At 43.8% G+C, this 25003-nt stretch overlaps 1 protein-coding gene across 1 annotated transcript in view; it reads right to left on the bottom strand.

Moving 5' to 3' along the window:
* Positions 1 to 25003, bottom strand: part of LOC108298073 (Down syndrome cell adhesion molecule-like) — a 210908-nt gene that overhangs the window by 41899 nt on the left and 144006 nt on the right. The window contains exons 9-12 of the mRNA XM_017520774.2: positions 13308 to 13504; positions 12153 to 12249; positions 11409 to 11537; positions 3394 to 3561 (exon numbers count right to left, since the gene is read on the bottom strand). Of these exons, the coding sequence (XP_017376263.2) occupies positions 3394 to 3561; positions 11409 to 11537; positions 12153 to 12249; positions 13308 to 13504 (591 nt within the window). The remainder of the gene's footprint in view (positions 1 to 3393; positions 3562 to 11408; positions 11538 to 12152; positions 12250 to 13307; positions 13505 to 25003) is intronic.

Raw genomic sequence — 25003 nt, 5'->3', positions numbered from 1 at the left:
CAAGAGGCCAGATTTGGTGTCTGGTGAGGGCTCATTCTTCCGGTTCATAGATGGTGCCTTCTCCCTGCACCCTCCCGTGGCAGAAGGGGTAAGTGATCTTACTGGGCCTTGGGCCTATTTTACAAGGGCATTGATTCTATTTATGAGGGGTCCACCCTCACCTCCTAAAGGCCCCACTTCTTAATATTATTGCATTAGGAATTAGGTTTCCAGATATTAATTTGAAAGGGGAGGCATGAACATTCAGACCAGAGCACACTTCAGAATTTCAGTGTGGGTTTAATTCAGGATCTATTTTCTCAACCAACACATGCACACGCACTTACTCTGCTCATTGTGGCACCCATTCTAAAGGCAATACTGAGTAATGATTATAACTGTTCATCTCACATGTTCATCTCCCTTATGCTAGACACACACAAGGGACAGAAGTGTGAGTGCACACGACTCCTGATGTGGAGGGGCTCATAGCCCCCCCCATGTCATCATGGACAACAGGGTCCATGGAGACATGATGATATGCCTCAAAGGTTACTGTCAGTAAAATCCCTCCTCTGTGCTGAGCTGAGGAGTCACTAACTGCACCCAGGAGATGGGCAAAGACACTGCACTAGGGAGGAAGGCATCTTTGAACTTGGCTTTTCAAGGAAGAGCACAGAAAAGGGGACATGGAACTTGTAGCACCTTCCAGGCAAGGGAAGAAGCACAACAATAGGGTTTGGGAGCATGAAAAGGTAGGTTGGTGCTGGGCGTTGGGCTCTGGGGAGTCACTGAGTCATTGCAAAGTAGCAGCATTGGGGGAGGCGTCCTCATGTGCCCAAGACTTGGGTACTATATTACAGCAAAAGTGAATGGGCTGACAGCTTCCAGAGGCTCCCATAAAAGGAGTAAGGGAAGAGTGGGACAAGGTCACTTCAAGATAGCTACAGCTCCTAAAAAGATGTGCCTTTGGGCTCGCCTGCTGGGGAGGGGAGGCAGTGTCTCCAGCCCCTGCTGAACACTCTAATAAGGATGCCTTTGGCCAGAGTAGTTGCACTCCATTGGAGGTAAGTCACACATGGGAAATTGACTTTTTAATTTCAGTCATGCAAACCTATGCACTAAGACAAAGACAAGTTTTCTGCTGCAGCTTTCCATTTCTGGAGCCTGCTCCTTTCCTTTCATTTCCCCTTAGCTCCTCTGAATATTAAAGGAGAGAGGCTGTGTGGGGCTGCCGCAGCCAGCACCCAGATACAATACAAAAGGCCAGCCGGGGAGCCAAAGAGGCGGCGTCCGCATCTGTCTGCAGACATGCCAGGCAGCTGCCCTGCAGACCAGCACCCCGGAGGCTGTTCACCTGGCCTTCTGGCAGGGAGAGAGCTGCTGCCATGGCAACTGCCAGCCGCAGCGGAGGTCACAGAGGAAACGAAGAAAAAAGCAACAACAGCAGCATTAATAATGGCAATCAGAAAAGCAGGTGCAAAATGCACTACCCGAAAAATGCTGTTTTCCTGAGGAGGTGGCTGGGATGGGGTGGGATTAGCAAAGGCATTGAGAGGGAAGGAGAAGATTGAGCAGGAAGTCAGAGATGACATTTTGGGCTGAAGGATGGGAACAGCTTATTCTCTCTAAGTATCCAGCATAATGAAAGCCCAGGGATCTGAGCAAGCTGGTGGGTTGTTTACATACATAATTAAATACAATTCTATTTTTGCAGGAGCAGATTAACACTTATTTCCCACTTCTTTCTGAGACATGCAAAGTACTTTTAGAGCTTGAGATTTTTTTCAGTGATCAGATATGTCTGTGTAAGGAACAAGGCATCGTAATGTCCATTTTGCAGATGAGAAATCATACAGAGAATCCAAGTCTCAGAAATGACTCATTCTCAGGCACTTCAGCATAAAGGTCTTCTGACACTCACTCTTGAAAACAATTTTCAAGAACTGACATCTTCCACCATTGAGAAATGGGCACTCCTCTGCAGTTGAGGAAGAATTGTACATTTTAACCCATTCTCTTGAAGACAACATTGATTACAAATATCAGAAGTGTGAAAATGTTGCATTTGGTTGATCCAGCCATTGACTTCTTAGGATTTAATTTAAGAAAATGATCTCGGAAATGGTAAAAGACATGCCATTAGGGTGTCCATTGTAGTGGTGTTTATACTAATGAAAACTTGAAAATAATTGACCTGTTTGGCAGTAGGAGATTTGTTAAATATATGGTAAGAGATATCATTACGAATTGTAGAAAAGTACTTAAGAGATACATAACCTCAATTTCTATTTGGGATGCTGTTACTGAGGGTGGCAGAGATAAGGTGGTGGGAAGGAAGCCAAGAACAAGCTCTACTGAAAGTTGGAGCAAACCTCCGGTCTTCTGTTAGCCATCTGGGCATGGCAATCACCTTAATCTTGGTGACGGAGAAACAGGGATGTGAGACTAAGGTGCCAGGATTCCTGCAGTAGGGAGTGGCTGATTGCACTGATGGTGGACAGGAAAAGAAGAGGTAGGTTTGGGAGCTGGACACCCTTTCCCTCCAAGAAATGAGCCAGGCATGCACTCCTTATTTTTTAACCTGGGAGAAACCCAAGCACGGGGGCTTCCTCTCCTCTTGCCAGGAGGTGGGTTGACAATCAACATTCATGGACCATTGCCTCATTGCTCAGTTCTCTGCACACCTGTTAATTTCACCCCCAGGAACCACGAGTGGTCCACTGTGTGTTAAGGGGTGTGGATACATGGTGAGTGCCTGTGCACACGTGCGTGTATGGGTGATGAAATTATTTAACTTGTTATATCTGCCTGTTCCTGGGTTACCTCTAGATGGGAAAATGATGGAAGCTGTTTTGCTTTCTCCACAATGCTTATCTCTGTTTGCTGAATTTGCAACAGTAAATACAGTGTTATTTGTAATGGTAAAAAGAACAAAAATTATTTTTAAATGTTGATGTTTTCAGTCAATTCAATAATCTGTTCCCCTTCCCACATCTCCCACACAGATTCTTAGCTAAGCGTTTACTCCTTCCTCCCACACTAGACTGTACAGGGTCTCAGGCAAGAAATACACTTACGGTTCTCCTGTCAACCTGGATTCCATGCGTCCAAACAAAGGAATTGTAAAACGGCATGATTCTTTGAATCTCACCAGATTGTTAGCCTCATATGTCTTTCTTTTAAGTCTTGGCTATGAGAAACTTGAACTAAATCCTATTTGAAGAGCAGTGCCTTCAAAGTAAGATGCAGAGCACTGTCTGCGTTTTTTATAGGGCACAGAACTATGGAGAGCATGCATCAAAGACCTCCACCTAGCGCGGGCAAAGGTCTGCTTCTGCATTTAAGCATCTGAGCCCTAAAGAGTTAGCTCCCGAGCTCCTCCAGAGCAAGATGCTGCCCAGTCCCACGTACCTGCCTCGTCCGCCGTGATGGTGAGCTCGTTGCTGGGCTCGCTCTTGCCAATCCGGTTCTTGGCGTACATGCGGATGCTGTAGGTGGAGGAAGGGTGGATATCAATGATGGTGGCCGAGTTCAGCTGAGGGGAAACATCTTTGGTTCTCTGAGCAGAATCCCAGGAGTCTTTTGGGTTTTGTTTTTCAAAAAAGAAGAGATAGAGATGTGAGTTTTTTTCCTCTGCCTTTGAAAGTTCACAAGTAGGAATTATAAAAAAAAAAAAAAAAAAAAAAAAAAAAAAAAAAAAGGAAAGAAAGAAAAATTACACTCCAAGTGATTTCTCAATACAATGTTCCCAGCTTTCTGGCAGAGTTGGCTATCAGAGGGGATGTGGTATCCTACACTCATTATCCACTCTGCGAGGGACATGGGGCAACAAGCCAGGAGAGTTCGGGGGGGCGGGGTGGTGGAGGAAGCACAGCTCAGCGGACTGGGGGAGATCACAGAAGGGAAATTCCAGTGGTGGAAGCTCAGGTCAGTGGAGTGGACAACGACCACTGTGAGCACTCACTGTACGGGACAGTACGATGAACTATGGTTTGGATGGTACCCTGGGTCCCCCCAAAATCCCTGGTTCTAAAAGGTTTTGAAAACCAGCAAAACTTCAAGCTATACCAGACCCTTCCCTCCCCAAATAGAGTGGTAAAAATAAGATGATCCTATACAAACCAATCTCATTCCAGGATAAATCCTGATTACCAAACATATTTTGCAATTCTATGTTTTTGAAATCATTTAGTGCCAAATCCTTGGTTGTAGGAATTATTTTTCAACCATAGCTAATTATAACAGCAGCACCTGTTTCATGTGAAATGTTATCATTGACTCTGCGACATTTTGTATCTGCTGATTTTAGGGCTTCATGCAAGAATGAGAATGTCAATACATTGTTCTTATAACAAAAGAGTTTGGGCAGTGTTGATTGTGGGTGGGTGGTCCACAGCTGGCATTGGCTGGGGATGAACAAAGGAGGCTCCAAGACAGTAGACAGAGATGATGCCTACATATTCCCATCCTCCTCAGGGTCTGCCTTGGTGGTGCTCATCACACAAGTAAGTCTGCCATGGATAATCTGTATTCCCTGCTGGACTTTAAGCTCCAGGCGGGCAGAGGCCATGCTGGCCATACCCAGTCTTCTATCCCTATTGCTAGCACAGTGCCTGGCTCACAGTGGATAAATAGTATATTAATGTTTAATAGATAAATAAACCACAAATACATGGACCTCTGAGTCTTGGGAATGGGGCTAATCACTTTGTCACACTAAGGGTGAGTATGGCAATTTGGGGGACTTCTCTGTCCAGATGTAAACAAAAATGCAAGAGATTTTCTGGAATTGAAGAAAAAATATGTGGCTTAAAGACTGCTTTTTGATGCTTTATTTTAGCTTCTCGGAGAATGGAGCCTAATAGAAGCTGACAATATTGCCGTTACAAGGAAAAAGCATATTTTGAATCAAGAAGATTAGAGGTAGAAGAATATGAAAAAAAAAAAGAGAGGAGTTGGAAAAAAATTTATGAGGAGAAGAATGTGATTCCATAGAAGACAAATGAGGAAAGGAAATTTTGTATCAATGCAATGACACACACCAATGAGGCTTGCCCTACAGAGAGAAAGCCAGGCCTTCTGCAGAGATGTTTAGGAGGATGAGGAGGAATGCCAGGTGCTGCAAGACACAGAGACATTTGCCAAGTAGGCCCAGGAGGAGGTAGACAGTTGTGGTGGTGAATGCTGCTGCCCAGGCAACATGGAATTTTCTGGAACTGACGGGGCCAATGAAGATACAGCTATCTTCACTGGAGGTTTTTGTGTGGGAGTTGATAGACAGCCTGGAGAGGCGTGTCCATGACTGCAGTTCCCTTACACCAATCCAAGGCATATGGTACACCTGGGTAGGGAGGGGACAGTCCCCTCTTGGTGGTCACTGGGCACTTCCACATCCATGCCCTGTAGGTTTCTTTAGCTCAGCCCATACCTCAGTGACACTGCCTTGTACAATAATCTCCCAGTGTGACTTATAAGCCCTCTCTGATGCTGCATTTGCTCTGTTTGTAGAAAACACCACCCACTCCCTCCAATGGGCTGGGGGACCCATTACAAAACCCATCCTCACCCTTCCTGTCCATGGCCTTCCCAGACTCTCCCCATTCACACTCGCCTCTGCAGATCTTGGATGTCCATGCATACATTTCTGTGTGTGATTTACTCCTAGGAATTTCTTTATTTGGTCAATAGTGCATTCTTCCTAGTTATATTTACATCTCAATTTTCAGCTTCATCATCCCATCAAGGCAATGTGCTGGGCATTTTAAAACATGACTTCTGTGGCTCCCAAATCTGTGGCCACATTGGAAACACCTTGGGCTTTTTGACAGTTCTGCTTTCAGATATGCTAAACCAGAGTCTCTGAGGAATGGTGCCCAGAAACCTATGCTTTTAAAAAGGGTCCCTATCTGGGTCATTCTGATGTATAGTTTGGACAGACTGTTTTATTTGATTAAAATTTTACAACATCCTACCAAGGTAAGGCCTTTATTTCCTTAGTGACAGTCAAGAAACTGAAGCCGTATTACATAGCTAGTAAGAAGAAGGGCTGGGATTTGGCCTCACCCATGTTATCTCCAAGCTCGAGGTCATTTTTCCATAATGCATGACCTCCACATACTCTCTGAAAACACCTAATAGGACAGGATTTCAGTATTTCCAGGCACCTGCTGAAAGTCTCAGTTGCTTAGAAGACCTTCTGACAAATTATTGACTTGACAATGCTGAGAAATCGTTTGGTCAAAGGCAAGAGAAGAAAATTTTGGACAAATATGATTGTACCATCTGTGGGTTTGCAGGAAGACTGAGAGGGCTGTACAGGCTCAGAGCTGCAGCCTGGTTCAGGGAGAACTTATCAGAAGCAGTCATTGAAAGAGTGGGGAGGATGCCATGGCTTGCTCCAGGGAAACTGGTGGTACAGGACGATGGGGAAGTTCAGAGTCCCACTGCAGCCTCTGCAATTCCAAGCAAGTGCTGTGAGGAAGGAATGAGGAGCTGACAGGCACCAGTGAGGCTGCATTGGGTGCTTGCTGGGGAGCTCACCTTGGGGGTCAGTTACCCCAAATCCAGTGGATGCAAGAGCAACAAGGACTAATATAAGAGAGTGGACTTGATATGAAGAAGTGCTGTTAGAGGCTAAAGACCAGAATGAGTGAGGGTGACTGAAAGTTCTAGAGGTGAATTACATAAAAGGCTTAACAATGGAGAGGTAGCTGGGAGAAGGAGCAGGCCGTCCACATTGGGGAATAGGAGGAGGTGTGGGGGAAAACTCCTTTCCCTCTGCCTTCTTCTCAAGGATAACAGTCCTCAGGGTGAACTGGGGGTGGGAAGCCCAAGAGAAGAGAAGGGCTGGGGGAATGCACCTTCTGTGTCAGAGTCTGTGTTTCCTGATTACTTTCCAGGGTGTGACGGAGCTTGCCATGCTCCTGAAGCCCAGTCAGAGACCTGTGAGGCACCCTGGACAGGAGGGAGGGACAAGAGAAATTGTGGACAGGAGAGAGGCACCAGAGAAGCCAGAGACAGAAGGGGCCGCCAGAGAAACTGGGGACAGGAAGTGCCACTAGAGGAACCGTGGGCAGAAGGGGACACCAGAGAAACCGGGGACAGGAGGAGCCACCAGAAAAACTGGGGACAGGAGGAGTCACCAGAGAAAACATGGACAGAAGGGGACACCAGAGAAACCAGGGACAGGAGGGGTCACCAGAGAAAACATGGACAGAAGGGGGCACCAGAGAAACCAGGGACAGGAGCGGTCACCAGAGAAAACATGGACAGAAGGGGACACCAGAGAAACCAGGGACAGGAGGAGCCACCAGAGAAACCGGGGACAGGAGGGGACACCAGAGAAACAGACACTGAAGGGCAGGCTGCCTTCCAAGGAGGAAAATAAAGGGAGGCAACAAACTGCAGACAGGTCTGTTGGAGGTCCCCAGACAAGATGATGTAAAGGATGCTAAAGGTGGCTTGGGTCCATGTAGAGGAGAAGCAGCAGTCCCTGGGAATCAGAAAATGTGGCAACCAAAGCAGCCTGTGTAATTGTTAGCTGCAGAGAAGAAGAAGAAGATTCCAGATGAGGAAGGCTGCAGAGAAGAAAGTTCCAGATGTGGAAGGCTGCAGAGAAGAAAGTTCCAGATGAGGAAGGCTGCAGAGAGGAAGAAGATTCCAGATGAGGAAGGCACAGCTTCACTATGCCTGTGCCTGGCTGGGTGATGCCTCTGGTGCTGTCACTGGGCATGACCAGAGTCAGAGGGGTGGCAGAAGATGATGACAGGAGACACAAGAACAAGGACTTGGGATGTTCAGTGTTTCCTGGAAAACAGTAAACCGAGGAAAATCACTTTGTCAAATCCTGAGAGGACTGTCATTTGGCCAAATGGTTTAGAGATGGGAAGAGAGCCGCTGGATCCAGGAAGGTCTATTTTGGTGCAATAAATGTAAGAATTTGTAGCTGTCACAACTGGTCAAAGGCGGAGCTGTCCTTCCTGGGTTAGTGAGCCTCTATTTCTAGGACTGTTCAAGTATAGAGTGAATGGTCACTTACAGAAGTCCTTTTGGTTAAGAATGTGAAGTATTTTAATACATTGGTAATATGCTGCTTTCTTTGACAATTAATGAAAAGTAAAGGAAAACTTTTGAGGGTATAATTTCACCATTGCCTAAAACAGGGGCTGAGCATCAACAATTTGACTGATGGTTGTTATGAGCCTAGGATACTTGCCAGGCACTATGAGGGGTGCAGGGGCATAGCATAGGGTTTGTCAGACACAATCCCAGCCCTCAGGGCTCACGATGGCCCATAGCTGAACAACTGTCCCATGGGGGTGTGCATGGGACAAATTAATAGTCATGAGCCCACCAAGTGTTCAAGGCATGCTATGAATAGCGAAGGGGAATAGGTAGTCAGGGAAGGCTTTCTGGAAGAAGTGACATTTAGGCTGTTATTAATACTTGAAGGATCTGTTTTCTATGTACTCAGTCTAAAATTGCACTCACTTAAATTGTGGTTGTAATTTTTACACACCAAAAGTATATTGAGGAAGCAACTAATATGTGAAAAATCTGATTAACACACCCTGTACAGCAGTGAGTACAGGTGCTATCTACTCAGCATGGCTTCTTCCTCCCAGGGCTTCCAAACTGAAAGTAATGGAAGTTCTGTAGGTTCCTGGTGGAGACCTTAGTCAAGGAGTTACAGCTGCTTGTCCTGTGGGCTTTTCCCCAGGGCTTCTCCTGGGACCCATGCTGACCCTTAAAATGACTTGCTCCAGGGCTGCGTAAACATCTTAGCCACACCACTGGCCCTGTCTCTGGGTGAAGTAGGGCATGAAGGATGGGAAGACTCCCTCAATCCCTCCTGTACTTGGCTTTATAGATAAGGAGCTTTCCGGCTTTGGTTATATAAACCATGATCGTTTTATACATTTAAAGATGTCGTGGATAATAATGATTTTTAGATTTCAACTGCATGTAAATTAAATGCAATAAACATTTACAGTACACTCTTCACTTGACAGACCTTGTGCTGGGTGCTGGGGTTCCCAGGACACAGAGAACCAGTCCCTGCCTTTGGGAACCCCCTGGGGAGTGAGGACTCCTAGATGCTGAGCAAGTACTTTAGCTAACATAGAGGGTTTTAGAGGCATTTTACTCATAAGCATTTTCCTGCACATTGGAGCAATCTACAAACTACCACCTATTAGATGTTGAGCATGCTCTGGACAATGAGGAAAGTGTTTACAACATCTTCCCTTCTCAGAGTTCACCAACGTCCACCGAGTGCCTCCATATGTTAGGTGCGGTGCTGGGTGTTGGAGAAATGAGTTGGGTGAAAATAGACCTACTAGGTGGAGGGTTCCCCCAAGGAGCCTCTAGCATGGTGGAGGTGAAACGCATTAATCAGTATATTTGTCAGTAATCACAAAGGTACGTATATGATGACACATAATGCCACAGGCCCAGAGTAAAAGGGAGATGGAGCTGAGTGAGCAGCTGAGATGTGGGCTCTAAGGAGGGGGTAGTAACTGGGTGGCCCAGGGAAGGGAGGACTTGGGGCAACGGCAGCTGGTGGCCTTTGTGGTCTCCTTGCCAGTCCTTTGAGGTGGATGCAGTGATAACCACTTCACAGATGAGGGGAGCAGGTGAAGGCACAGAGCTGGTGCAACACAGGCCTAGCAGCAAATCCCACACAGGTTGGGTCCCAAACCACTGAGCCTGGGCCTGCCACCAGCATCTGGCAATGTCCGATCCTTCATGAGGACAGGGTGGTCCTGAGCTGCTCTGCTAGAGGAGGCCACCTGTGTGCTCAGCATCAACAGCACAGGCAGCCTGCAGCACCATAGCCGGTGCACAGCCAGTGAGATAAAGGGCTGTCCCTGTCCCCAGGGCGCTCATTGCGTCTGTCTGAGCTCTCATCACTGTCACCAGGTTCCAGGCCAGTTTCTGCTCAAATGTGACTGCCTCACCTAAGAAGCACCTGCTTCACTTCAAGACCTGCATCTGTGAACTTGTAATTCTACTTCTTTAGAATAAAGGCAAGGTCAGCCTCTCCTCCCTGGGCTCTTGGGAATCTTGTTCATCCTCACCCGCCCCAAAAAAATACTCATTTAGCTCAGCACTGTCTTAGGCGTGCCCGCAGGTCACAGTGCCTGACCCCTGAGCCCAGGGCCCTGGCTCTGCAGCATTTCTCAGTTAGACTTGTAGTCTAATCAGCCCCTGGAAGGCCCTCCCTTGGGCCTTGTGTATGTGACACCTCACTTCTAGGTCCCCAGTTTTGCAATTCAGAGGCTGACAGCCTGAGCCACTCCATCTTTTCTTATGTGCACTTCCAACCCTGCAAGTCACAGACACTACTTTTCAAAACACTATGTTTGCTTTGATCCACTGTCTTCTCAATCTTCAAATTCTGCTCTCCTGAGTTTCTAAAGAGCCACCCCTCTGCTTTCCTTCGCAGTCACCATTTCCTGGCCCTGTTCCTGGCTTGCTCTTGCTGAAACATTTCCTCACTCCTAACCTGTGGTTCCCAGCCGCCTTGAGCTTGATTGTTTACCACAGCTTTAGTGCCAACGATCCTAAATGGGTCATAACTGGGTAATCTGATATAATGTGCAGTGCCCAGGTAGTGAAAACTAAAGCCACTTTTGTGGTCAGTAAGGATTTTATTAGCCCTTTCCATGCTGGTGGTGCTCGAATTCCTCATACCTTTTATGAGACACAGTGAAAATTCTGACTAGAGGCCACAGTGGTGGCATTCTACCCTCGCCTGACGCATCGTAAAGTTCAAAATGGCCCCCACATTGATCCTTGAAGACAATGAAGGGGCACACCTGCAGTGGTCCTGGCAGTGGGGTCAGTTTTATTTATGGGTTCTGGACTGAGTGGTCCCAGGTACAGCAGCCAGTGTCACTGATGGTCCCTGGGCATTTCCAGGAGGTTCCTGCAGAGTGAATTTTCCCTTTCCCGCACCAAACACCACTGCACAGTGTATCTGACAGACACCAAGCACAGCTAGAGCTCAGCACTCTGGGTGTAGGACATGGGATCAGACTCTACAAAAGTCACTCCAACTGGGGAAACAGGAAGTGAAGGGAGCAGGTGAGATAGAAAAGGTCATGGCGGAGGCCTGGTTCCATCAGCCACTGCCGACATGCCGACATGTGGCTGCAATGTCAAGGAGTCCAGCTGGAAGCAAGACTGCAGTCTGGGCTGACTCAAAAAGAAAGAAGCAGAGCTGAGCCTCAACATGAAACTCCACTCCCACAGCGGAAAGCCAGGATGTGCTTCCAGCAAGGAGGGAGACTGACTGGTGGAAATGGTGTCCTCTGAGCTCCTGTGAGCTGAGCTGTGCACTTACAGGTAAATTACATTAATAAGGAGAAAAACAAAAGAACTTTCTGAGGTGGAAATGAAGCTGGAGGAAATAAAGAACTTACCTGATTTGTTTTTGCATTCAATATCGTAGCCCGTGATGGGGCTGTTTCCATCAAACCCCATGGTCCACCTGAGCGTAATTGTGCGTGCTTTGACATCTTTGATCTCAATTTCGGGAGGGTCCGGCGGCTCTGCACCATCAACAGAAAGACTCAGAGTTAGTTCACACAGACCTCTGACATGAAACACTAGAGGAAATGCTGAGCATGGCTCACAAATGATTTGTCTGCATTAGACAAGAACAGATGCTTTTTATTTGGAAGCATTTTTTTTTCCTGAATCACATTGTAGGGAGGAGAAAATCCACTTTCCCAAGACTTCCAAGCACTTAATAAATGGACCAAACCTGGAAGATATAAAATGTCACTATTCTAGCTTGGATCTCTAACTCAAAACATACTTTGGCCCCAAATGTTGAATTTCCCTTTCATTCTGATTGTCTAGTACATTGAGTAAGGAAATTCCACTGCTATATTTATGTGCAGGTGCATGGGCTTGACTATCATGGGTTTGTCATCCTGACTGGTTCCTTGAAGGGCTTTGTTCCCTGTTTTGGGGCTTTACTTTGACATAATCATAGGCACTGCAAAATTCTGCTTTAGCACTGACTTGATACATATTCAAAATTTCCTGGGAATTAGGAAGTGTTACATGACAAGCTGAAGCCACACAGATGCCCGAGGCTGAGCATACAGCTCCTGTCCCAAAACAGCTGTGTTTATTCTCTTACGCTATCGTCTTCCTACCTTGCACTGTGAGCTGAATTATTCCACGGTCCTCCCCATAAGAATTAATAGCATGGCAGGAGAAGAAACCAGAATCTTCTCTCACAGTTGGCAAAATCTATGTGTAAAGCAGAAAGAAATTCATCTTTCACAGTAGGCAAAATGACTTCTGGCTGTAAAGCTCTCTCTCCACTCTTTCAGTTCTCCTGCCATGCCCAGTGCGCGTGTGCGCGCGCGCACACACACACACACACACACACACTCACACAACCCCCATTCCTCCACATTCTCACACAGTAAATCACACACATGCACATACCCCTCTGAGGACAGATTATTTCAGTATAATTGTAAGTGTGTAGATGAATAGGATTCACAGACACTATTCATGTCAGCTGTAGCTCATTAAATTGGATGTGTAATTTATACAGGATGTTGTGGTCAGCTTGACATAAATCTTACATATACATTTGTTTCATGGTATGCCTTTAGAGCATCTAAAGCAACCATGTCCAAAGAAACAGATTATATACTGCAGCCAGGGCTGGGGGTCAGCATGAGTCTTGTCAGATTCCTGTTCTAGCAGGATTCCAGGAATGGACCCTTGTTTCAGAGCCAATATAAGCATTACAAACACAGGGCTTCTCTACCTACCCTCCCTGTGTGTGCTACAGTATCATCCTCCATCCCCATGATAACAGCACAACCCAGTTCATGACTCACAGTGCCTTTCTCTAGCTTTTGTGATCCTCTCTTAATGACAGAATATTTTTACTTTGGATTTTTCCAAAGAAGCAAGATATTTTTTATGATAATATTTTTGTCCAAAGCCCATCTCATTTTTCTTTCTGCAGGAAGTTAAAACATGTGCACAGCATAGGCTGTCAGTCCTCAAGGATTAACTGTCATTTAAAAACCTTATTTCTTACTTTTTTTTTATTACCCTTGTGTTTCCTGCTGCGTTCATAATAATCCTATTCTTAATAACACTTAGGCTGAAGCACTATTTTTGAAGGCCATTCAGTAATCTCACTGTGTGAAAGGGAAGAAAAATGGTGCTTCGTAAATAAATTCCAAAAGATTATCTGCTACTTATCTGCACCCACTTGTGTGAAAGGAAAGACTTATTCTTCCAATAAAATTCATTCCATTGTGTTGTATTTGCCATGCTTTTACCTGCAGAGTAGAAATCACCTCTTCTCCCACCTCCTTGGTGGACACAAGATAACGGGCCATCTCAGGGTTAATGATTCGGTCCTCCTTCTCCCAGCGGACTATAATGGGCTTCTCACCATGTGCTGTGCAGCTCATCTCCTTTTTTTGCCCCTGTGTGGCCAGGGTAGTATTTGGATAGGATGTTATCATTGCAGGAACTGAAAAACCAAGAGGGACACAAAGTGTTCAGCAAAGCAGGTTCTTGATTTTCCCTGGCAAAACACTCAGGTAACTCACATTTCAAGAGACATTTCTTTGAAATACAATTTATTCAAGAAACTGCTGTGCAAAAATCACGAGAAAATAAAGAAAAGGTGGCAGAAAAATGAAACTTGAGTAAGTGAGCCCCAGCCAGATATTGCCATGCAGTTTCACACCCACAGCACGTTGCTCACTTCCAACCCTGTTGAGGGCCATGGCCTATGTCCCTTAGCACACACAGAATGATTGATATTGTTTGGCTGTGTCCGCACCCAAATCTCATCTTGATTTATACTCCCATAATTCCCATGTTTCATGGGAGGAACCTGATGGGAGGTAATTGAATCTTGGAGGTGGATTTTTTCCATCTGTTATCATGATAGTGAATAAGTCTTATGAGATCTGATGGTTTTAAAAATGGGAGTTTCACTGCACAAATACTCTCTCTTTACCTGCTGTCATCCATGTAAGATGTGACTTGCTCCTCCTTGCCTTCCTCCATGGTCATGAGACCTCTCCAGCTACATGGAACTGTGAGTCCATTAAAGCTCTTTCTTTTGTAAACAGCCCAGTCTCAGGTATGTCTTTATTAGCAGCATGAAAGTGGACTAATACAATGATGTTACTGGTTGCTCTGTCTATAAAAAAGACTTCACATGTAGGGTTATCCTCCTTTTTCTGGGATCAACTATGTTTCTAACTATCATTTTCAACAATGGGGATGAAACCTCCACTTTTAGTCAACTTTAGGTGAATCCCTTATTGCTGCTAACCAGACCTTGTCACCACTCTTTACCATGCCCATCTCCCACAGTTGTTATAAACCTTGCAAACCTTTATTAGTCACTGGAGACCTCAAACCTGTCCCTTCTCCATAACTTACAGCAGAGAATCTCACCTCCAATTTACTGAGAAAAAGAAAACCTTTATTTGTGAAACTTCTCAAGTTTCCTTTTCCACATCAAAATTAATATGTTGACTTCTTTTCTTGGCAATGGATGACACAAGATCCCACCCCAATTCCACAAGTCACCTAGAAATTCTGGATTGCATATAACGAATACCCTTTTAAAAACGTATACTAAGATTATCAGAAAGTGAGAGAAAAACCAGAGACCAAAAACAAAAGCTGATGGTGAAAAGCCAGAGGTAATATAATGGTGCTGCTTTGATGACCTGAGAGGCATGACATTAAATGTGAGACCTCCAAAGCAAGGCTCCTCAAAGGGTTCTATCTTGACAGAAAACATGTAACCAAAAAATACAATAAAAAATAAAAATCCACAAAGGCAAAGAGAGAAGGAAACTGTCTTAGCTTGAGTTATAGATGTAGAAACACAATCTCTCCCCTGAGAATTTGTAAAACTAGCCTGGCTCTACATAGGTCTGGAGTCAGATTCATGGTAAGGAATTAACATGCAGGTGATTGTAGTTTGATGGTGGCCCCAGGGGCCTAGCCAAAGCTAACATACTCTAGAAGAATGTGTCCTCTCTCCAGGCCCACTGAAATGCACCCAGAGAAAGCTTTGCCAGCCATGAGCTCACAAACCAAAACTAAAGAACACATGAGAAAACTAACACCAGGACTTCAGATGATAGAGTCATCAGATATAGACTGCAAAAATAACTATGTATGAATGTTTAAAGATACTTTTTAAATATGATAAAGGAATAAGATGTTATCACAAAGGACTAGAAAGATTTGAAAATTCATCAAAACATAAATATATCTTTACCTGCTTTTTATCTCATTGCCCAATTACAAGAATAAGCTCCCTTCCCCCATTTCTAAGGTTAAGCTCAGACTATGTTCTTGATTGCTTGCCTCGTAAGCCTTCCAAGGTACTTGACCATAGAAACACTGTGGCTTCTTCTAAGACTGGCACATACCAGGTCATGTCTTTTCCCATGGCTTACCAGAGAGATTTGAGAAATATAATGAAATGTCAAAATACTACCAGTCCTGTAGCCTGGGCACCCACAAAAGAACCTACATTTGGGAGTTTCTCCAGAGTCAGCAGCCATGTGGCAGAGATGTGCCCCACAGCACTGACCGTGTGATAACATGGGAAGTAGGCAAATTGGAGAGGTGCCAAGAGTTCTGGATATCAAAGAGAGTTGCTCACAACTGTTGTGAAAGTCCTCTTCCAGCATTTCTGAGATGCAGCGAAACTGGCTGTACTGTCCCCAGACTTTGGTTCTGATCCCTCCCTTCCCCTAGCCTATAAAAGAAAAATTTTTATTTTTATTAACAGCTTTATTGTGGTATAATATTCATACTATAAAATTCACCTGTTTTAAGTGTGCAATTCAGTTGAAAACTTAATATTGCATTAGCTTCCTAGAGTGTCTGTAATAAATTACTAGAATCTATGTGGCTTATACTAACAGAAATTTCTTCTCTCACAGTTCTGGAGGATGAAGTCCAAATCAAGGTGACAGCAGAGCCATGCTCCCTCTAAAGCCTCTAGTGGAAAACCTTTCCTTGCTTCTTACAGCTTCTGGTGGCCCCAGGCATTCCTTGGCTTGTGGCAGCAAAACTTCAGCCTCTGCTTTTATCTTCACATGCTTTACATTCTTCTTTGAATGTTTCTGTGTCTTCACATGGACTTCTTATGAGGATACCAGTCACTGGATTTAGGACCTACCCTAATGCAGTATGATCTCTTCTTAATGAATTATAATTGCAAAGACTCTATTTCCATATAAGGTCATATTCCAAGGTTCTAGGGGGAACATTAGTTTTTTTTGGATACTACTCAACCCATTACAAATATATTTATATTATCCAATACATATACATACATACCATTATAACCCAAATACAAATATACACAATTGTATAATCACCACTGAATCAAATCTTAGAGCATTTACATTACCCCAAAAGATTTCTCTACCCATTTATAATCATTTCTCTTCCCCCTATCAAGTTCTAAGCAATCACTAATTTACTTTCTCTCCCTGAATAAGTTTGGCTATGTCCCCACCCAAATCTCATCTTATAGTTCCCATAATCCCCATGTGTCATGGGAGGAGCCTGGTGGGAGGTAATCATAGGGGCAGTTACTTCCATGCTGTTCTCATGCTAGTGAGTGAGTTCTCACAAGATCTAATAGTTTTATAAGGGGCTTTCTCCCCATTCACTCTGCACTTCTCCTTCATGCCGCCATTTGAAGAAGCACGTGTTTGCTTCTGCTTCCACCATGATTTTAAATTTCCTGAGGTTTCCCCAGTCATGTGGGACTGTGAGTCAGTTAAGCCTCTTTCTTTTATAAATTACCCAGTCTCAGAAAGAACAGACTAACACAGTCCCTATATTGCCTTTTCCTATGAATGGAATCATATAGCATGTATTCTTTGGTAACGAACTTTCTGGACTTTTTTTTTTTACTAAGCATAAAGTCAAGGTTCACCCATGTCATAGCATGTATCATTACTTTGTTCCTTTTTATTTCTAATTAATATTCCAGTACATAGATATACAGCATTTTTTAAATCCACTCACCCATTGATGCACACAGGGGTTGTTTCTACTTTTGGGCGACTATGAGTCATTATACTATAAACATTTCTGTATAAGCTGTTGTGTGGACAAATGTTTCATTTCTCCTGGAGAAATTCCTAGAAGTGGAACTACTGGGGTTGTATGGAAATTTCATGTTTAACATTTTGAGAAACTGCCACACTCTTTGACCAAGTGGTAGCACAATTTTGGTCTCTCTTGGCAGGAGATTAGAGAGAGAAGAGGGAATGAGAGGAGCTGTTAAGATTCAGCATTTATGGTGAGAGAACAAGAACATTCCCTTTCAACCATTTGAATTCAACCATTTGAATTCAATGGGGGAACTCAAAGAGTAGAGAGTGGGTGCACCTACAAAAAGGTGAACTGGCATGTTCCTCAGCAGCTGGGGGCTTACTGGCTGTAGAAACCCCAAGCTCACCATGGATCTCCCGCCACGGAGGAACTAAGGGTGGTGGCACCTCCTATTTGGCCTCAAACCCACTAATCAAGATTTTGTTCTCATAAGAGAAAAGGGCTAATGCATGATAATTAGAAATCTCAAAGTCAACATAAATAACTTAAATTGCAAAGCTGTAAATAAATGTATTACAGGCCTATGAAGAATTAAATATTTACTCCTTATTCTTTCTCTCACAGCTGGCATATGTGACACTCATAATTTAACTTTGAAAGGCGACCCCTGTCCACCACCATCACCCCCGACCCCCCAATTCCTGATGAGTGTCCTGATTCCTGCAACACCCTCATGCCTAGAACAAAATATAGAAACGCTGGTGGCAAAACTGTGAAAATCAATCCATGTTTAATGCCTCACAGTCTCCTGGGCATCTCAGGGCTACGGGCAGGATTTCCTATTGTGCAGTGTGTTTGTAAAAAGGAAACCTGTAAAATGGTAAGACATAAAAAAAAAAAGACAGCTTTCCTGTGAAAACATGGTAAGTCACCATCATCAACTTCCAAGTCCACAGTATTTGAACACTCACTGCTTATATTCCAATGAGAGTGAGCCAATTCCGAAGTAAATGTCTCTGTCCTATTCTAGGAGCTCTATGCAGGGGAGCAATGCATTGCAAAGGCTGGTACTTTAAAACAACCAACTGGAAGGACTGTTCTCGAAAAACTGCAGCACTGTTTTGAGGACTTGTTTGTTTTCTTCCCTTTCCCTTTTTTTAAAAAAAAAAAATAATAATAATCGCAAGCTTTATTGCATTTGATGAGAGAAGTACCTTGGCCAAACCATAGGCCTCTGGTTTGTTTATAATTTGCCCTTCTTACTCTGCAAAAAATACTCCTCAGTTTTACATAGATTTCTACTTTGAAAGAGTGTCCTACCAAAATGGGTATTTTTGTTCTGGTTATTAAATTCAGCACTTGGACAGAAATGCTGTGACTAGCCCATATTCTCCTATCCAGCTCAAACATTTTCAGCCTTTTAAAGAAATGGTCAAAAGGATTTTTAAAAATGAATCATTATCATGGCTTCTTTGCAATGCTAATGTTTGAAGGTATGACCTTTTCACTTGTCACAGTTTTGGATGTCTAGAGATGGCAACATGCCTGTACAGCAGCCTTTTCTGCAAGGATTTCTGAAGCATAACAAATGGATGGGGCAATTTAACAGTGATTGGTACCAAGGAGAGGCTGTGGGCAAACTCTGCTAGCAGGGCCAAGGGAGATCCAGACCCAAGAAAGCTTTGTCCAAAGATTGTGCGCTGTGTGCCTCTGCTGCAAAATTACCATTGAGGAAGGTGCTGTTTTACATCATATCAATTTATAAGCTTGCTTCATGAACTATAATATTATCTAACAGCACCCTTAATGCTCAACAAATCTGCAATGTTATGAGATAAGGGAGCATCCTCTGACCTACTTTTTTGCAGCATAAAGATGCAGTGGTGTAGTGGAGTTACTGCCATTGGCAGGGAGATCTGACCATGCACATCTCTGCTCGGCTCAGCAGTACAATGATGCCTCTTTCCCATTTGGCTTAAAATTGGCAATGATGGTAGTACTTATACCACTGAAATTGGCAAGTGCTAGAAATCAGGGCTTTCTCCATTTTCTCCCCATCAATAGCTAATTGTCAAACATTGACCAGAACATTACTTAGGAGAGTGTTTCACTATATTAATAATTTTAAAGGGTGTTCTCATCATGTAAAAGATACTGAGAAGAGGGTGAGATTAAGCTAAGAGCAATAATTAATCTTATCAATAAAAGTAAACTCCCGTTAATTATTTATTAAAATAATTAAAATATGAACAGTAAATAATTAACATAATTAGATAATTAAAATATGAATAGTATGTCACTGTATGTTTTGACAAGTAATTCAGTGCTAAATTGATGCATATATTAATTTTTTAACCCAAGGATACAGAGAGAATGAAAAATTCTATCAGTAAATCACTGATATTAACGATTGGTTCCAAACTTTACTCTCAAATTTTTTTTTTCTTTGAGATGGAGTCTTGCACTGTCGCCCAGGCTGGAGTGCAGTGGCACAATCTCAGCTCACTATAACCTCCAACTCCCAGGTTCAAGTGATTCTCCTGCCTCAGCCTCCGGAGTAGCTGGGATCACAGGTGCCTGCCACCACACCCGGCTAATTACTCTCAAACCTTTTAATGACTCTACCAATAATGCAAAATTAATCCTTATATATTTTTATGATTTTTGTTCCTACCTGGTTCTGCTGAAAACATAACTGAACAAGAGAAAGTACTGAACAGCCTGGATGATCTGAACGAGACAAGACACCTGTCACAAGCATCTGGCTCAATACTTTCATTTTATAGAGAAGAATGGTTGTCAAAAGCCCAAATACAGGAGTCTGTCAGGATCTGACTTGGATTGGTCCTATTAAAAAACCATCATCACCATCATCATCATCACCCTCAAAAAGGAGATGGCCAGCTGTCCCAGAGTGTCCAGCACTTCCCGTGTTTTTGCACAGGAAATCTGTATCCTGGGAAGTTCCTCAGTTCCTCTAGGTATTCAGAGCAGATATGGCAAAGGAGGGTGTGGAGCCAAGAATGAGGCAGCATAAACCTGGCCCCAATGCCCAAGATGGGAAACTGAGGCAGGAATTACAGGGCTTCTGGGTGGGAGGTCAAAAGAGGGAGATGCTCTGAGACACAAATACATTTTAAAGCTATTTCTTCAAGCCCCTTTTAAAACATTCCTCCCAAATTTTTATTATGAAAAAATTTCAAACATATAGAAAGCCAGTCAGCCATGTATCTACTGACTGGATTCCACAGTTCACGTTTTAATGCACACTGTTGAATCAAAATGTGTTTTCTTTGTTAGCAAAATTTACTGAATACATTTTTTTACTATTCTATTTTAAAACTACCTTAGGTAAACACATACGTCAGTGTGGGTCTCAAAGGTCGAGCTGTCAGATGGCAGCCACCTGCCTGAATTCTGCAGCTCAGGGTGGAGATGCATTGGCCTCATCATGTCCCAGGAAAAGGAATCATTGCACCCTGGCCTGCCTAAGTGATGTGGGGTTAGGTGGCCCTTGGGGTAGAGTGGTGCTTCTCACATATGTCTTACCAAAAGGAAAGGTGAGAAAGGGGCCTGTGAGCAGAGAATCTGACTCTGATCTCCTGCTGCTTGGAGCGGGCAGGACCCTTGGCTGTCCTGGGTTTTGGCTTTCTCACCTGAGTCATAGGAGAGCTGAACGGGATCAGGAGTTTTCAACCTGGCCTGTATCTCAGAATCACCTAGGAACTTTTAAAATAGGCTAGTGCTCAGGCCTCACTGCAGACTGGCTTAGAGTCACTGGGGTGGGCTTATGCATGAATCTATTTAAGTTTCCCAGATGATTCTAAAATACACAGCCTGGATCGAAACAACTCAATCAGATGATCCCCAAGGGCCTTTCCCGCTCTAATTGCCATTCCCTCTCCTTCTCTTTTTTCTTTCTTTCCCTCTATCCTTCTGTTCCTCCCTCCCTCCCAATTTTTTCTTCATTCTTCCCTTCCTTCCTTCCTTCTTCACTTTCTTCTCTCTTTCATCTTCTGTTTCATCCTCCTTCTATTTCTGTCTCCTGCCTTTTTCTCTTTTCTCTTTCACAGTGCCATAATAACAATAATAGCTACTTTTTTTGAATGTTGACTATGTGCTAAGAACTTTTCCATATATTGCATAAGTATTTAAGCCACACAATGACATGATGGAATAAAAACACTAGCCATGGAAATGACCCAAGGCATATAAGTGTTATTTTAAATTGATTCTAAATTATGCTATAAATGGAAGTAAGAGATGTAGAAAAAACATTTCCAGCAGATTCATTGGATTTGCATCTATATTAACAAACGTCTATGCAGATGGTCAAATAGAAACCAGACACCAAACACCTGCTTTAAATGGGCAAAAATAAAGATTAGAATATAGGAGAATTTTGGAATTAATTTCTACTTGACATCTTCTCCCTTTTCTTCTTAATTTGTAAGTAAGGAAACAGAATTAGGGGGTTTAAGACTGGAAAAGACTAGACCTATTCCCCTTGCCTCTCTCCTATCTCTAATGCAAAGTTCCATTTTATTTAATAAAGTTATTTTAAAAAATCAATATTACCATAAAAGTAATACAGTAAAATGATCTTTATTAATCCTTAAAGTGATTAATCTCTCCTGTTCCCTTTCTTCCCTTCTCTGTCCTCCTTCCTTCCTCCAGGGTCTGGAAAGCCAAATGATAGTAGCAGCACAGTTAGTAAATAATGCATCTGTCCTCTGTCCTTTCATGTCTCAGATCACCTTCATATCATGAGCTTACAGCAACATATCTGTTCTCAGTGGAGAAATAATTCTTAATTCCATTTACCTATAATTACACAGGATGGGGAAAGTAAGTAATTAGCCTAAAGTCATACAACTAGTAAATGGAAGATCTAGAAGAAGTCAAGTCTTCTAATTCCAAGTGCAAAGTATCTTTGCCTTACAGTACAGAGGAGGCCAAGGCTGGCCCACAGGCTGCAGAGTGTCTGACCACAGGGGTGTCTGACAGCCTGACTGTCTTCAAGCCAGAACACCTTTGAACGCCCCTCAGCCTGGTACCTAAGTCCGTTTACAGGTAACTCCCCATAAAGTCCTTGAAATCTCCATTTCTCAGCCACAAGGCGGAACCCAAACATCTCCTACAAGCCTATTGCACACTTGTAGGATTATGCAGACAGGACTGACTACATAATTTGCAGGACCCAGAGCAAATAAAAATATGGAGCCCTTTCCTCGAAAGGCGGGAAAAACCATTATGGTTCTAAAATATAAAGGTTTTTCCTTCCTTCTGTGGTCTCCCTCTCTCTCTCTCTGTCATAATGGCTTTTATTTTTAATTTAATATCCCACTTCTTCTGGGATGGTGGTACTGGCTGGGCAAGTGCTGACCCTCCCTGACTCCCAGTAACAGCCCTGTGAATTGGCATGCACACTCATGTGCCCCACTATCTGCCTGGATCCCTGCCATCATCAAACCCTTGCCAGGGTGGGGACATGTAGCCAGGCCTCTCTCAGTCAAATGGGCAACCCTCAGGGACCTGGAGACCCGCCCAGCCCTGTCATCCTCTGTGAGCTCTATGGCACTGCCAGCTAGAGTCAGGGAGGGCTGCCACACCCAAAAATGTTGCAGGGAGCTGTCTCTGGCCCTCTCGACATACCCACCCAGACCCCCAGGAACTGGATGACCACAGCCATTGCTGGGCAGATGCAGGAAAGGGGATCCAGGAGCTCCAGGGGGCAGGAGAGTGGACAGTTGAAAATCTATGCTGGAGAGGCAGTGAGAGGTGGGATGACATGGCAGCTGTGGCTCCGTATATCCTGTTCATGTTCCATTGTCACACTGGACTTCACTTGCAAATCACAATTTCAAAGACAAAATTGTTAATAATTCAAGATGGTGGCTGCAGACAATCTTTGGTTTGTAGGACTGCACTGGTCTCGTACCCATGATGCTGTCTGTAGGAGATCGGTCAGGATGGTGGGAAAAATTATAGGAAAGATGCAAACCTTCTTGGAAGGCTAGGAGGCTTTGCAAAAGCTTTGGTAAAGGATAATGGCTGAAGGCAGACTAATCCTCCTACCTTGAGCTAACAGCAAAGAGCAGATAACAAGGGAATGCAGAGGAGTTTATCTAAATAGCTTCTTTACTCACGTTGTCCTAAAACCAACCTTTGATCATCCGTACACATGCTCTCTACTTGGAGGGTTGGCAATGTTGATTACCCACAGATGATGTTTGCTCAAGACCTTTGTCATTAAGTCTGTCCTAAAATAAATATGAGGGTCTCTGGCATATGTGGGCTGAATGGCTGGACTCCCTCTTCAGTGTCTGTAAGCTGTGGGGTCCCCTAGCCATGCTTTCATAGGCAAAACACCTGTGTCTGCAAACTCCTTTCATCAGTTGCTTGGCCAGAGTTTGCGGATCAGATTCAGCAGCTGTCCCTGAATGTCAGGGCATTACTCCACTTCCTAGGCAGCTTCTAATGCTTCCGGTAGAGAGAAACAGCCCTGAGGTAGAGGGGAATAAGAAGAGCTGAGGAGAGGGCAGCCTCTTGGGTAAGACTTAGACATGACTAACCACAATCTGGATTCTGAAGTAGGGAGCCACTATTCCCGTCATGAAGGCAATGGGTACAGAGGCAAGACTTCATAAGGGAAGTGGCAGTCAACATCTTCCTAAGCCAGTCAACCCATCACCATTATCTTTCATTAAACCTGTGGTTCCTATTCCTTACATCACCTGGGAGCCATAAAAACACCCACAGTGTGCTGAGAATGATGACTTCCAGCTTCATCCATGTCCCTGCAAAGGATATGATCTCATTCTATTTTATGGCTGCATGGTATTCCATGGTGTATATGTGCCACATTTTCTTTATCCAGTCTGTCATTGATGGGCATTTGGGTTGTCTCCAAGTCTTTGCTATTGTAAATAGTGCTTGAATAAACATAAGTGTGCATGTGTCTTTATAGTAGAATGGTTTATACTCCTTTGGGTATATACCCAGTAATGGGATTGCTGTGTCAAATAGCATTTCTGGTTTTAGACTCTTGAGCAATCGCCACACTGTCTTCCTCAATGGTTGAACTAATGAACACTTCCACCAACAGTGTAAAAGCGTTCCTATTTCTCCACAGCCTCTCCAGCATCTGTTGTTTCCTGACTTTTTAATAACAGACACCCTGACTGTTCTCACTTATAAGTGGGAGTTGAATGATGAGAACACGCGGACACAGGGAGGGGAAAAACACACACTGGGGCCTGTCAGGGGGTGGGGGACAAGGTGAGGGAGAGCATTAGGACAGCTACCTAATACATGCAGGGCTTAAAACCAAAATAAATGACAGGTTGATAAGTGCAGCAAACCACCATGGCACATGTATACCTATGTAACAAACCTGCACATTATGCACATGTATCCCAGTACTTAAAGTAAAATGATAATAGTTAAAAAAAAAAACACCCACAGTAGTATTTTCCCAGCCACAGTGAATATTTGCTTTCCTTAGGATTCTTCTTCTTTTCTTGGTAAAATATACAGAACATAAAATTTGCCATTTTAATCACTTTCAGTGGACTAAGTACATTCACATTGCTGTGCAGCCTTCACTAAAGTTCATCTCCCCCAAACTTTTTCATCCTCCCAAACTGAACCTGGGCATCTCTTAAACGATTCTCATTCTCTCGCTTTCCCGTCTCCCACCCCCACAGCTCTGGCAGCCACCATTCTACTTTCCATCTCTATGAATCTGACTTCTCTGGGACCTCTTATAAGAGGAATCATACAGTGTTTGTCTTTCTGTATCTGGCTTATTTTACTTAGCATAATGTCCTCAAGGTTCAGCCACATTCCAGCCTGCATCTGAGTTTCCTTCTTTTTAAGCCTGAATTCCATTTCAAGATATGTACATACACCATTG

The sequence above is a fragment of the Cebus imitator genome, unplaced genomic scaffold (genome assembly GCF_001604975.1).
Source record: "Cebus imitator isolate Cc_AM_T3 unplaced genomic scaffold, Cebus_imitator-1.0 Scaffold881, whole genome shotgun sequence".
Taxonomy (NCBI): domain Eukaryota; kingdom Metazoa; phylum Chordata; class Mammalia; order Primates; family Cebidae; genus Cebus; species Cebus imitator.
Note: the sequence above shows the minus strand (reverse complement) of the source record. Positions and strands in the feature narration are given on the sequence as shown.